The following is a 15,169-nucleotide window of genomic DNA, read 5'->3' on the forward strand; positions in this document are numbered from 1 at the left end:
ATTTTGTGTAGCATTGAAGTCAACCCTATGCAACGCAGCGGAAAAAAGTACGTTAAGTACCAGAGAAGATTTGCTGAAGGGGTATACATCATGGGAAGTATTTCCACATGATTGAATTGATTAAATAGCTTTATTTCAGCATTAAATAATTCTGTTAGTCCTAACTCCCAACCTAGCTTGGGTCCCATGTTATAGGGTTGGTCCAACAGGTCAATTAAGTTGATCCAGCCCAAACCAATAAAGTTAATTCTAATTATGACTTTTGAGTGTAGTCAGAAACCCAGAGGACAAATGTAAGAGGCACAAAAGCTCTTTTACAGTTGATATCTGATATTGATGTTAAATTGCAATGTAATAGTTCTGCCGCAGTTGACAGTATGGTCCTACTGGTACATTTCTTGCTGGTACATTTCTTTCGCTATTGTCGCCCTGTTTCCAACAATGATATTCGCCTGCATCACTTTCCAGATATGGTGTTGATAAATACTGAGAGTCTCCATGAACCTCCTGGCCTTTCCTTAATTCAGCATCTTGGTCATTACATTCGATAATAACGTGCTTACTAGAGAAGGAGACAGATCCTGGGGCACAGATATGTAAGAGACAAATGTAAGAGGCACAAAAGCTCTTTTACAGTTGATATCTGATATTGATGTTAAATTGCAATGTAATAGTTCTGCCGCAGTTGACAGTATGGTCCTACTGGTACATTTCTTGCTTTGAATAGTGCTGCCTGAATGAGCACATTTAACAGCAAAACCAGCAAAACTCAAACAGATAATTTTCCTTCCCTTTCCTTGGTTCAGGATATTCTACTCTTAACACCGCTTATAACTGTGGACACTTTCACCTCCAAGCAAGATGTAGACCTGCAAATCTGTAAGGCATCCTCATTTTCAGGGGACAGTTACGCCTTAATGAAATGAGCATATAGCTTTTCCATAATGATTGTCTTTTTGGTCTCCTACCAAGATGGGTTATGTGTTTAATTTTCAGACCAAGGTATAGCTATTTATGAGAGCTCTGTGAAATAGCAGGCATCTTGCAATTGTTCAATGAGGTTTCCACTTCCTACTCAGTTTTTATTTGGTTTACAGTCTGACTATGAGTAGTTGAGAAGAGCCTGATGCTCCCATTTTCTACTCCACCAATCAACTAGAAGTGGTTCAGGTGGAGACGAGGAGGGCAGGCATATGCAATTAGCAACTATGACAATATGGCTGCTGATAAGTATTACCAAAGATCCTGACTACATAACTTGTCTTGGTTGAGGTAGGGTAAAAGATGGGCCCTTTCTCCCAGTTTGTTGTGTTTAATTTACTCATCTATTTAACCAGCTCTGATGTCAGCATACCAGCGCTAACAACCTATGCAGGCAATTTATCGTTTTAATTGAATTTGTTTGACTGTACCCATTCAGCAAGAACACAAAGGCAATGTACCTTTAATGCAGGGGAGGTGTGAAAATGTCCATGTTTCCCTCCTTAGCATGACTGAGTAACTCAGGCAGACATCACCCTCTTCAGTTATTTCAGTGTAACTACTGTGCAATGTGACATGGGTAACTCATTGCCCCCTTCTCATCTGGTTTCAGGTTGATTGTTTTTTCTGCACTGTAGGAGGTCAGCATGTTTTTAGTTTAGGTTCAACTGCTCAGCACTGACAAACAGCATCTTGGCAATGTCTGACAAGGAGGGGGATGTGCATCAAGAAATAAAAAAGCCCACTACCAGGGCCTTTCCTTTCCTAACCCACTGTTCCAACATAAATGGATTTAGACTGATGTTGTCTGGGCTATAGCCCTTTCATCCACTGGAAGTTCACAGTAAGCAGTTTTTTTTAGATATTTTATTTTTTATTTCACCAACCAGCACACCATTTGTGGCTAACTTCTGTTAAGATGGAGTAGAGCAGTGGTTCCCAAACCTTTTACAGTCATGTACCCCTTCAGTTCCCTATTCAGCCTGTAACACTTGAAACTGTGAAAATGTCAGGGTGGGCCACTAACCGCTGCTGACACGCCCCCTTACCCTGCCCACATATTCAGCCTATAACACTTCAGGCATTGTAGGTCACTAACCTACCTGTAGATATTTTTGCCAGTGTTATTATTTCGCTGAATATGGGTATACATGAGTATTTTTGGCAATGCGACTTGGCTATAGACTATTTAAGATTTCATGTCTATTAATAGTGCAGTTTGAAAATGTAATGGGCTTTTTCACTTGGAAAACAAATTATTTTTCTCCCTGCGTACCCCCTGAACAACATTGCGGACCCCCCCAGTTTTGGAACGATGGAGTAGAGGAAACATGAAAGTTGCAATTCAGAATGAATGCAGTCCACCTCCAATATTCCTGGACATTAATAGAATAACACAAGCTTAGAATTCGACACAAACTGGACAAAACTAAACTGGTTACTTTAATTCAAAAACTTTATTGTGGTGGAATAAAAGGCCTTAATGGAAATACTTGTAAGCCAGTATTGAGATTCTGCTGTCTGAAAGAAAACAAAAGAGGAAAAAAATAAACCCACGACAGACCCCAACCCAATTTACCAGACTTATGATGACTCCATCCAATGCCTGATCCCGCCTCTCAGTTCATCCTCTGCTTCCCTTGTATAAAAATAAAAAAAATCCTCCAACCATGTGCCATCTAACGTGTTAAATCGAGTTGAAGAAAAACTGCCAATTGCAAGAAGTCGTTCGATCTAGATTTCCATTACTGATGAGGGCTCCAATCCTACGTCCCAGGTAAATTGATCCCGCTCCATGCATCCAGCATTCCCTATGCTAATCCTGATTTTGAAATGATCCAACGATCCGGCTTCACGGATTGGGATCCACAGAGCCACTCCTCCATTCCAAACCTTTAATACCAGCAAAAACCAAAAAGAGGAGGCAAGTTAGAATCACGACTGTGCCAATTCTTTTCTTCCTCAATTTCTCAAAACATGCAACTATAATAAAGCTTAATTACGAGACTCCAAAAGTGGAACTGAGAGCATTTGTAATCAAACTGTCGATCAAAAGCTACCAAGTAATTTCAAGCAAGAGGGGAGGGGGGAAAAAAAAATCTCCTATACTTCTCTATTGAGTTTAAAAGGTCAGACTTATGCTCAATGGTAATTTACCATGTTCATGAAAAAAACTAACAAAAAATGCACACAAAGCCTACCTTATACATTTAAGTCAAGACAAATTCTCAAATTCTTGCCGAAAGAAAACTTTTCCCTATTGTTACATGTACTCAAAACTATTGCCTACACATAATACATCTACCTGCTACTGGGTTATCCTAATGAATGAGATGTGCTCCATAAAACCTTTATTCCAAAGATTTTTTTTAATCCATCTTGTCAGACATCTATAGGAAGACAGTAAAATCCACATTTGTAATAATGACAACCCACCAAATCCAAAGGACACAAGAACAGTGGAACTCATTACAGCTCAATATTTGAAACTTGCTGGATAAGAAAGACTTCCATTTCTTTTATTAAAAAAAAAGAAAAAAGCTGAACGGGGTAAAACGCACTTTAAATAGAACCAGAGCCTGACAAATAGGGTCTGAGGACTAGGTGAAAGATGTGGGAGCAGAGATACAACATACCAAGATGTCCACCAAAAAAACATCAAGGATATGAAGGAGAGATGGGAGGGACAAAAAGAAAAAACTAAATTAAAATATCGACTCGTCAAAAAAAAAAACAGAGTGGGTAAAAACAAAAGGGAAGGAGAGGGGAGGTGGTGGTTTGACAACAGGGTTCCACCTAAAGCGTCAATGCTCGGATCCGCTCTAGCGTTTATGAGCGGGACCGGGATCGGCTATGGCGTGGGGAGTACTGGGGAGACCCGCGACCACGACGAGGGGAGAAGCTGCGGCTCTTGCTCCTGCTCCTGCTGCGGCTCCTGCTCCGGCTACGACTGCGGGAGCGTGACCTTCCATAGCTTGGGCTGCGAGGGCCATCCACCTTCACCCGCACATATGCAGTTTCACCCTGTGGACACGAGAACAAACTGACAGTTGAGGACACAGGAAGAAAAACCATTATGCAGCCTAGATTACCATACAGGTTGTTAACATACCAGTGTTTTGGGACATCCTATGACAATAGTTCGTCTGACGTTCCATGCTGGTACGTGTCTAACACCAGCGCGTGGTCCAATTAGAAAACATGGAAGGCTACAAGTCCAACCGCTTCTGAAGCAATCGGCTTACCTTAACGCCACACATCCCAAGTATATTGCAACCAGTGCCAACCAAGTGCCAGACCTACCTCGTGTGAGCGGAATTTAGTGTTGTCCAGCTTTCGAACGGCGTAGGTCATGTCTTCTTTTCGCACAAATTCCACAACACCAGTCCCATCGCGGAATACATCAGCATAACATACATCACCTGCTTCACGCATGTGATCCTTCAGGTCCTGCCAGCTGCCACTGGGGGGAAGCCCTATAGAAGAGACAACACTGATCAACGGAACATTCTTAACCTCCAGAACTTGGTGTCAATATTGTTTCTTCAATTAGAAGCAGCTCCCTTTTCAAAGTTAGCCTGTGTGTTCTGTATATTCTGTTCCTAGACCTTATCCTAAAACTACTGGTTGATACAGATCAATGGTCAAAAGAAAATTTAACTCACCTGAAACTATGACTCTGTATTCTGAACGCCTGGATGGGGGTCCATAGCGGCCTCTGGGGGCCCCACCCATTCCTCCAAATCCACCTCTGCCCTGTCCCCTTCCACTCCTGGGAAATTCAACTCTTAAACGGTAACCATCGTAGTCGTAGCCATCGCGTCCGTACACCGCGTCTTCAGCGTCCCTGTAAGAATAAGGCACTACTGAGCACATTTCTACGAGAATATACATAGCTCTGCGCTGCAGGATTCAGTTACAGTAGACCATAATATCTTCTTGCATAATAGTCAGCCAGTTCCGGGTAGACACAACTTTGTAACTAGACAACTGCAACGTTACCCTTGGGAAGCAAACGATTTAATTGTACCATTACTTGTCACTTTAAATGTTGTGGGACCAAAGCAGACAATCAGTTCATAGGTCACAATGTTCCAGTTGTTTACGGCAAATAAAAGTTCAAACACAGTGCCTGTGTTCAATCCAACCACGGACATTGGCTAATATTTAACTCAACCGAAGTAGCAAACAACTGACGGTAACTTGCTAGCTGGCTAACGTTAAAGAACGCTTAATCGTGCACGCGCGAAAATGAGCTAGCTACTTAACCCAACACAAATTACACCCATAAGGGACAACAATAGCATGCGGATTCAGCTCCATTGTATTTACATGGCGTATTTCATGACTATTTACAAAATTATACGGTTGACCTAGCTTATAAAGTCTGGCTTCATACTGAGAGTTAAAACAAGTTAGGACACTGGTTAAATGTTAGCCTATGTCTTAGCTAGTAAAGGCTGATGTTAGCATCGAGGTGATATTGGACTAGCAAGACGGCCAAATGGCTAACTCTGCTACCTAACGTTAGCAACACAGTTGGATTAGCGCGCAAGACATAGCTAGCTAATACAGCAAATTAGCCAATTTACCTGGGGTCCTCAAACTCGACGAAGGCAAATGGAGGTCCTCCTCTGCGATTTTTAAGGTCGATGTCTCGAATCGCACCGTATTTGTAGAACACATCTTCGACATCTTTCGTGCGGATATCGGGCGGCAGGTTCCCCACATAGATTCGGCAGTCGTTGTTCCCAGCTGGGCCTCGGATCACGCTACTGCCACCAGACATGGCTTACAGGCCAATATTTTCTAAGCGGTAGAATACGATTAATGTGGTTGATTCGCAAGATACACACCTATCAAACCCCAGAAAGTGCTCTTTGATAGCTTTAAACACAAGAGTTACAAAACTAACACGACAAACAACCTTGGACTTGCGACGATATTTTAGCACACGGTACTCCACTAACTAGCATTCGGGCTATCCGACTCAGTCAAGAGCGTGGCCACACACGACCGAACGTCAGAAACCGCGCTTGAATAGTGCGGATGAAATGATCTCCGGAAATAGGCCTTATGTTGATCTGAGATACCTCCTGTCGTATTCATCCGATTAATAAAATAGTCCGTTCTGACAAGCGGCTTTGTTGGACCAACTAGTTAAACAACGATGTAAAGTGTTTTTGTAACTTAAAACTACGTTTATGTAATTTAAATGCGTATTTGCACGATATGCGAATATCATTAGAAAACACAGAAAGATGCTGGTTGTAAAATAGACTAGATTATAGACCCCTGTTCAAAAACTAGATTATCATAATTGTACAGACTAATGTATCATATCCTAATAATAATTGTAACCTCAATAGCTTTATTTACGACAAGAAAAGAATGTTTTGTACGAGTAGGTGAGCACGTGCGTTTATAACAATAGACAATTTAGGCGCGAGACGCATGGTGTTTGTGGGCGTCTATTATGGTTGAGGCTTTTCCTCTGTTGTGCTGGCTAAGTGTTGGAACTAGACTAGGTAGTAGGCCTATAGTGACCTGTGTTCATTCATAGGCAACGTTTTTACCTATATATTAGATGTAATCTTGTAATCTAATTGATTCTCCATCTTTCAAAAATCTCAGATGCCAGTTTTGATGCAATGACATAGCTGTGATGGCTTAGGCTACAACATGAATTCAAAGACTTTGTTGGTGCTTAAGTAATTGTTGAGCTGTTAAATTAGGCATAGTACTTGTATTAGTATTATGTGTGCACTATATGCAAAGTTGTCCAAAAAGAAAATTACTCAGGGTCTCTGTAAGTAGCCCAAGTAATCATACCTAACAAAATAATAACTTGGTGTATTTATTAATCAGAAAACATTATCTTAGAAAATGAGATATGAGATACACCACAGATAGAATGGGATATCACACCCTCTTGTGTCTGGCTAAAGACACATCTATTCACACCTGAAAGGCAGATGAGGCGTGATGATGAAGGAAGGTCATGCCTATATAAGCCAGGTGACCACACCGTCTCCTCCTCAGTTCTTCACCGAGCATAGCTGCTGTGCGGGGAAAAATAGTGTTGTACCTTGTTCCTCTCTTTCAAGGAACAGCCGTTTTTTTGCATAACCTAACATGCCCTTTCAGTCAGTTCACTCAGAACAACACATATAGTATGGGACCAGGACCAATAATAACACCCTACATAGCTGAGGCTAAACAGAACATTAACAACCTACTGATCCAGTAGAGAGGATGAGGAAGCCACTGATGGGGCCACCACGTCCAAGCGGAATAGCATACCAAGGTAAAAGAGGCCTGTAGTCACCATGGCTCTGGGTGGGGATGCATTGATCTGTGCCCCTCCACCTAAGACAAAAGGTCCAGAGAGATACCAAAGCTTGCAAGAGACCAAAGCTCATCTGCCTGGAGACTGATTATCTCTGCATACCATAACTTTGCGGGGCAATAGGGGGCCACCAGAATCAAGGTAAGGCCCTCCTGATGCACCTGCTCCAGCATGGGTAGAATCAGTTCCACCATGCAGGAGGAAATGCGTATACAGAAGACACTTCGGCTATCTGTGTGCCAGGGTATCAGTCCGAGCAGCGCGCTGACATCCTTCTCTAAAAACAACAGTGAACAACGGATATTGTCTGTGGATGTGAAGAGATCAACATTGCCCCTGCAAAACTGATTCCAAGTCTGTGCCACCAACTGTGGGTGAAGTCGCCGTTCTCTCACAAGAAGACTCCCCTGGAAGGAAGATCCGCCCCTAGATTGAGACAACCTGTGACATTAGTCGCTCTTACTTACAACAGAGAGTCCTGGGCATGACGTTAAACTGCACCCGGGCAGATGGAGCTTGTGTGCGTGCATGACACAGCAATCGTCTAAGGGAATGGAAACCCAGAAAGAAAGCCAACTTGTTCTCCAGGTTGGGCGATGGGCTACAGGCCAATAACCTGTTACCAGTAAAACAAAAAAATATGACTGATGCTGCAACTATTCAGAAGTTGCAGCTTTGCGCTCCTCATTGCGTGGAGAGAACTATAAAAAAAGATGTAGAGTGATCCAGGTCAGTAGAGAGTGAGAGGGTTTCAAAAGTGGGCGTGTCCCCCGTCTCTGTTTATTTAAGAAACCACCAAGAGTTTTCTGTCCTGATCAGAACATGATGGCCCAGCAGAGCCAGTAAAGAAGGCTTGAGAGCTAAAAGAACTTTTAGTGTTCTCTGAGATAGGGACCATCTCCCCTCATAGTCATGCCCTCCATATTGCTCCCCAGCCCGTCATAATATCCTGCACCTGGACCCGTGGTAACTACGTTATGCCCCAGCATCTGGTGGAAGCATCTGTCATCACCACTCCTGATCCTCGACAGAGTAACTGCACTCTAAAACAAAAGGTTCTTTATTGAACCTTTAAGGGTTCTAAAGCTTAGTTTATTTATGGCACATTCAAATGGTTCAATATAGAACAATTTTAGAGGGTTCAATTAAAAGAACAAAAAAAAAGGGTTCTTAACAGCACCTTTAAAAGGTTCATTCATTCTCCTGAAACCTTTGATCGATATTTGTTTTATTATCCTATTTTAACACTTAATCATTAATAATAATAATGAATGATAGTGAATAATACTGCAATAGTGATTATCATTAATACTTGTATAACCATTTTGGAAAGAGCTGTAGGCTAAATGCAACTTTTATTTTAAATAAAATACCCAATAACTTGATAGCAAACCTTACATTCTGTTGTTACTATAAAAGAAAGAGAGGAGAGTTGGTTTCAAAAATTGACTGTATAGTTCATTTAAAATCCGAGAAATAATCCACATTATTGTGATTATAACATGTCTTTCTGTATGCATGAAAGTAACAGTAATTCATTAAAATTATTATAAAATTTCAGAACAGGGATGGACACTTTTTTTTGAGAATGTATTTTGAATAGATAATGCTCTGAAAAACTAAGGGTATGCTTGATCTGCAGGGGGGTATTCCATGCCAGAAGACATTGCAGTGCATGTGCCACGTCCATCTCGCCAACCTTATGATGGTGACGCAATCCATCATAACGGTTGCTCTCCTGTTTAGGAGGGGAGTCTCTGCATCGTGAAGGATGATGACCAGAAATAAGGGTGGTTCCTATGTAAATTAGAAGTGTGTAAGGGAAAGAAATATCAATTTGCAATGTTAAAAACAACACATACCTTGTTTAAACAATAGGGAATATAATTCAGTATCTCATTCACAAACATATTGCAAACCTCTTGTGTTGGATAATTCCCAAAAAGCATATGGACTGTGTTTTCCAATCTGCACCTCTTTGCTCTCTGATATTAGCCATAAGAAATGTGTAAAATTATGAATTAAGACCTTTAAAGAACTTTGACTAGCATGCAGATATACATATCTGTGTAGTCACACAGTTGGGTTAAAGACAAGCAAGAATATAAAAAATGGTGATGTCCAGGTGGGTCATCCATAGGCACATGGTCCACAATTCAGTTTCTTCTAGCACCAAACTTTCCCTTAATTTTTCTGGACCGTCGTCAAATTGACTTAAGGTGACCTCTCTTTTTTAAATTGGTTGCTCAGACACTCCAGTAGGGTCTCCTGTGGGTATAGACATAAATTACGAGGCTCACACAAAATCAAAGTAGACTGAATACTGCTGGCCATGGTTGAGTCAAAGAAGAAAAGCAGGGTCCTGGTCCATGGAGCTGCCTCCACAAAGAAAGGGCCATCAGACAAGCTGTATTTACCACCAATATCCTGTGGACACACTCAGATGGTGAGATGCCCTCATATATAACAAATCCAGCCGAACTGCTGCTATCACTGATGCCATGAGACCCAATAGTCTGAGAAACGTCTGAAAAAGCTATTTGTGCCACAACCGAACTAATGCCCATGGTGAACCAGGCAGGCACCATGGCCACAGCTCTGAGGACAGGTTCGAATGACTGGTTTAGTTGCGGGCTCATGCTATATTACTGTTTGCTGAGCTAAACAGTAGCTAGTTGGAGACATGGCAGCCAGGCCCTGTTGCAAACATCTCTCAAGAATAGCACCGTGTGTAGATTTGACGCACCAGTAGAGGATCTTGTTGCAGCAAACTAACTTATGCACGCTGCTATCTCAATGAGGCAGATGACCTAGTGTGATAAGGTGACGTTTAGTTCCATCTTGCAGACTTCTAGTGAATTTGAGTGGCTGTCCATGGAGCATCTTACTTTTCCTACTACAGTTCCTCGTCGTATTAACAATTTGCTTTTCCAATCGAAAACTAAACACTTATCAAAGTAAAGCCAATCAGAATATTATGCTACATTTTTGCTGAAACATTTAAGGACAATGGTGGCTATGTGTGTGTGTGTGTGTGTGTGTGTGTGTGTGTGTGTGTGTGTGTGTGTGTGTGTGTGTGTTTAACAGTGTTGTGCAAGCTCACACCTCTCATGAACTAGTTCAAAGTTCAGTTCATACAAGTAAACATGAATAGTTCACGTTCATAGTTCACCATTTAAATTCTGAACTAGTTCATAGTTCAGTTCATTTAATAGTTTTAAGATGGAAAGTGAGAATGAAAGACTTAACTACAATGTAGTCAAACAAATCCCATTTGTAACAGTTTAACTGCTTTGAGAAAAATTGCTAACTTGCTACATTTAAAACCAGCTAGGGAGCTAGACAGGTGTGGCAAAGTTAAGGTGTCAACAGAGAGGTGGAGAGCTTGAACTGAGGTGGAGACAGTGCTGACCTGGCTTATTTAGGTGTACGTATGTCCCTACACCTTTACGTGTCAACTGCCTTTTAGACATGAATAGAGATGTCTTCAGCCATACATGCAAAGGCATAATATCTCATATTATCTGTGTTGTACCACGTGAATCGACTGATAGGGCACTTCCTGAGATGTCGGTCCCGTGCTATCATTTTGTGTGTGCATAACACATGGAAGAAAGAAGTTCTTGGTTTTCAGTATGCTGACCTATCAATATACATTTGTTAGCTTGTAATGATTGCAGTTCAAACAATTTATAGATACACAAAAAAAATTCCTTAAAGTACTTAGTCCCTTCAGTACCCAAAGTTGTTCAGTTAAAACAAGACAGTAGCCTTGGAAAAGAAAATGTGTCAATACGATTAATTATGTTACTTGTGTGCTAATTGATGTAACAAGAAAGAAAATCTCTAAAATAAACCTTTTAGATTCTACCATTTTATTACTTGAACATTTGAACTATATTGTATAATAAACAGACAACAACCAAAATAAAACCAGCATCACAACAAATCTACAGTTAACATGAAGCCTGTGCCAAACTTACAACCAGGACCTGAAGCTATTAGTATAGACATAGAGGCATAGAGGATATGGCAAGATAGAACTGCTGACCGCTGAATTCTTTAGTTGTATTACTGCTGAGAGTGATACAAATGTACCATTAAAATGTCAAACATGTCCAATAGCATTGATTGATTTCCAACATTTCCATTTTCCTTTATGGGGTCATTAGAAATCCTAATTTCTTTGTCGTCATTTAAACGGTCCCTTTTCTGTGTCCTGACTAATTCAGGAAAGCATATTTAGAAGTAATCAATCAGTGCTAACAAATTCAAACCCGCTCAATACAACTCCAGCACAAACATTCTGTCTATGAAATTTTTCCTAAAGATAGCAGAGGCCAGATGAGTGTGTGCTGCAAGCCCATTGCCACGATCACGGCAGTGAAGTTTGCTATTGGTCAAATAATTGGATTAGGGGTTTCACTGGCAGGCTCAGTATGCATGGTGAGAGATGTAGTTGGACTGGGCAGCCCCTCCGTTATTGTCACCTCCGACGCTGTATTTCCCCTGGGAAGCCAGGCTGTTGACCTGGTGGAGGAGAAAAGACGAGAAATGGTGAGGTGATAGAGAGGAACTGTGTTTTAAGGGGTAAACATGTGAACCATTGCTGTATAGATAAAGACTGTAACGGTTTCAGAGAATAAGAGCATGCCTCTGCTCTCTTGATGAACTCCTCTGTGGCGGCGCTCTCGTTGTCCTTCAGACCGCGCCAGGTCTTCAGGGCTGAGGCTTGCAGGGCTCGACCGAAGGAGAAGGTAAGGGCCCAGGGCTTAACTAGAGGGCAGTTATTGATGGCATTCAGGTTGACAGAGGCCTCTTCCTCACTTTGTCCACCAGACAGAAAGGTAATCCCTGTAATGTACGGACTCTGTATTAGTATCACTTTCTGTCTGAGCAGACATGCTTTTTATTGTATGAGAAATACTGTATGATACATTATATAGGAATGTTTTTAAATGGTTACACGAAAAGTTAATATGAGCATCAATGACTGACATTTTTAGAGATCATGAATGAAATTATTAACCTTTGCCATTGCTTATTGTTAAGATTCATGAACAAATATTCGAAACCTGTGACAGCAGGGGGAACAGTGCGGCGCAAGGCTGTCACTGTGGCCATGGCGACCTCATCAGGGCTACATTTGGTAATGCAGCTATTGCCAGAAGTCACCATGTTGGGCTTCAGCAGTGTGCCTTCCAGATACACATGGTGTTCAAACATGGCCTTGTACACTGCTGTCAGCACCTGTAACCCACAGGTCAATGTACATGAGCTCCAGTACACATGCAGGCTACAGCATACACCGACATTGCGGTTGCCAACCTGGAACTGGAACCAACCTTTTCTGTGACAAACTGAGAGCATTTCAGGTCATGGTCTCCATCTGGCATGATTTCAGGTTCAACAATTGGTACAATACCATGCTGGAACACAAATGGGAGAAAGCAATCAGTTTACGGGAGCACTGACAACAGAGTAATAGTCACTCATTTTAACTATGCCACAAGGTGGCAGCATGCCTTCATGTGCACATCTATGCCAAGGCTATAGTGATGAATGTCTAATTAGGCTAATTAGTGTTGTTGTTTTTTTTACATCTTATTCTAAAGATAGATAGCTCTTACCTGCTGACAAATGCTAGCGTAACGGGCAAGGACATTAGCATTCTCTGTGATGGCGAGGTTGGAAGGGTTGCTGTCACTGATCTTTAGCACACAACGCCACTTGGCAAAGTCAGCCCCATCCTTTTTGTACTGAGCACAACGCTCTGATAGGCCATCAAGTCCTATTTAGATAAGGAGCAGTTAGTGCTACAAATGCAAAGTGGTCCATTTCCATCTTTGTGCCAACATACAGGTTCTGTTTATATTTACAATGGACCTTCTCCAGCTGACATTTAGGCTACATTTAGTCATTTAGCAGACGCTTCTTTTTATGTTGCGTTCCAAAGCGACATACAAAGATCACAGATCATATATTAAAACTTCCATGCAATGTTCTGCATTGTGTACAACATTTCAAAATTGATCTAACATCTATCTATCTATTTATCTATCTATTTATCTATCTATTTATATCTAATATATCTGACAATGTCATGGCTTTTGGTTGTTTTCCTTTTTTCTGTCTGATTTGACTATCTACTGTTTTTTTTCTACACTTCTCTTTGTCTTGTCTGTGTGTCTGACTTCAGCACCTTTCTGTGTTTCCTTCTTTCCACACTCCTTTCACTCTTCTTGGCTAATTTTACATCGTCCCTACCTTGTGATGTGGTCTCCCCATTAGTTCCGGCCAGAGGCACAACACCCTTGTCAACCTGTAGGGAGAAACCTCTCTGTGACTCTCATGAAGACTGTACTTCAATAATGAAAAAAAATGACACAAAGCTTGAGTGTTATCCTCTCTCCTGAAATGTGGGTATAGTTACAAATAAATACGCACAATGAAGAGACTGCCAACACACCTTGATTCCCACAGTGATACCCTTGTCCTTGATCATCTTGATAAAGGGTGTACCATCATCCGAGGTCTGGTACAGTGTCTCATGGAAGAAGATGACACCACCGATGCAGCAGTCGATGCGGTCGTCAGCAGAGAAGAGGACCTGACGATACTGACGCCGGTTCTCCTCTGTGTTCTCTACGCCGATCTGGTTAAGACGCTTTCCCATGCTCCCTGCGTTTAAAGACCACCAGACAAGTAGATGTTTTGGTCAGGTCCTAATATGCATAAAAATGCATCTTGGTGGAGTAAACAAAACCCAAACCTACTGACTGAATGTACAGACATGTACTTTATTTCATGTATTCATTTTTGCTTCAATGTCGTATCACACTTAATTCCATCAACATACTGTATACAACACAATTTTTTAAATATGTGGATGTATCATGGCGATCATATATGGTAAAAAGTTATTCTAACATCAAATATGAGATGTCCTCCTGTCAAATTAAGAGAGAAAATACTGACCCACAGACTCATCTGCGGCCAAAATTCCTTTCCCAGGGGACACAATGCGCAGAGCAATTTCATGCAGCTCCTTCTTCTGGTCAGTGGAAAGAGTGGGGAATTGGTGTGCCATTTTGATGTTTTTTTTCAGTCTACAAAGAGAAGGAAATGGATTTATGAATTGGCTCAATAAGGGAATAACTGCCGCCACATAGCCCCTGGAGTGGGACAATCTGTCTGACCCAATTAGCGGTGGAGCAAATTTTTAAATACTTTTTTGGGATAGCTTGAAACATTAGTTCAACAGTCAAAGCAATTCACAGACAGGTATCTAAAGGGATTTCCCAGTATGTATCCACAAAATGGGATGATTGTCAACTATGTTTTCTCGACAAAAACAATATCGACGAAAAGCCACACTAACCTGGACTATGCTGACCACCTATCTGAAGGGCATTGCTTGCATTGTTGCTGAAAGTATGCATTGAGTGGCCACAATGGATCTGCTTGGACTCCTAAACCCTAATCTATTATTGTAAAAACCCATAGAAAAGAAAACCCTGATGACATCACTGGTCATTGTAAAGCACTGCTTAAAAACACTCGTTTAAAGAATACAAATCTAAAAACTGTTGAATTTGCTTTGTGAACCATGGACAAAACTAAATACATTTAAGTCTGAAGGAAATTAGGCTTTATCTATATTGATAGACTTACAGTTCCACAGTAAAGATACTACAGTAGAAAAGTATTTTTTAAAATACGTAACGATGAACACACAACCTAAAATGACCATGCCTGCTATAGGATTGTGCACAAATCACAAACATCACGGAACATAAAGAACGATAATATAAGTCGAAATAAAACGTTTAACAACAA

General features: G+C 41.2%; 2 protein-coding genes across 4 annotated transcripts; both read right to left on the reverse strand.

Moving 5' to 3' along the window:
- Nucleotides 1–2,419: 2,419 nt before the first annotated feature.
- Nucleotides 2,420–6,006, reverse strand: LOC308370634 (serine/arginine-rich splicing factor 1A). 3 transcript variants are annotated; one of them, XR_013968784.1, is made up of 5 exons: nucleotides 5,574–6,006; nucleotides 4,647–4,828; nucleotides 4,285–4,457; nucleotides 3,287–4,005; nucleotides 2,420–2,874 (listed from the first exon to the last, which is right to left on the reverse strand). XR_013968784.1 is itself a non-coding variant. In XM_080845319.1 (4 exons), the coding sequence occupies exons 1-4, from the start codon at nucleotides 5,768–5,770 to the stop codon at nucleotides 3,811–3,813; spliced, it is 747 nt and encodes a 248-aa protein (XP_080701445.1). In that variant the 5' UTR covers nucleotides 5,771–6,006; the 3' UTR covers nucleotides 2,420–3,810. The 3 variants fall into 3 exon arrangements, 2 of the variants coding, with proteins under 2 accessions (XP_080701445.1, XP_080701446.1); XM_080845319.1 differs by having other exon boundaries at nucleotides 2,420–4,005; XM_080845320.1 differs by having other exon boundaries at nucleotides 2,420–4,064; nucleotides 4,233–4,457.
- Nucleotides 6,007–11,764: 5,758 nt separating this feature from the next.
- Nucleotides 11,765–14,420, reverse strand: LOC308370342 (fructose-bisphosphate aldolase C-A-like; the record flags this gene model as incomplete). The annotated part of the gene is made up of 8 exons (XM_080844997.1): nucleotides 11,765–11,860; nucleotides 11,985–12,184; nucleotides 12,406–12,580; nucleotides 12,676–12,759; nucleotides 12,961–13,121; nucleotides 13,598–13,652; nucleotides 13,800–14,007; nucleotides 14,305–14,420. 8 exons carry the CDS (start codon nucleotides 14,418–14,420, stop codon nucleotides 11,765–11,767), a joined length of 1,095 nt encoding a protein of 364 aa, XP_080701123.1.
- Between the last annotated feature and the right edge of the window lie 749 nt (nucleotides 14,421–15,169).

Source organism: Sprattus sprattus (genome assembly GCF_963457725.1).
Source record: "Sprattus sprattus genome assembly, chromosome: 9".
NCBI classification, from domain to species: Eukaryota; Metazoa; Chordata; class Actinopteri; order Clupeiformes; family Clupeidae; genus Sprattus; species Sprattus sprattus.

Bases quoted from the DNA above. Each gene is read 5' to 3' on its own strand.
- LOC308370634 (XM_080845320.1), bottom strand. From the start codon at position 5,770: ATGTCTGGTGGCAGTAGCGTGATCCGAGGCCCAGCTGGGAACAACGAC. The intron at 4,458-4,646 runs GTGAGTTAAATT...TCTCTTCTATAG, and splicing joins ATACAGAGTCATAGTTTCAG to GGCTTCCCCCCAGTGGCAGC. The intron at 4,065-4,232 runs GTTAAGGTAAGC...ATGGTAATCTAG, and splicing joins ATATACTTGGGATGTGTGGC to GCTGCATAATGGTTTTTCTT.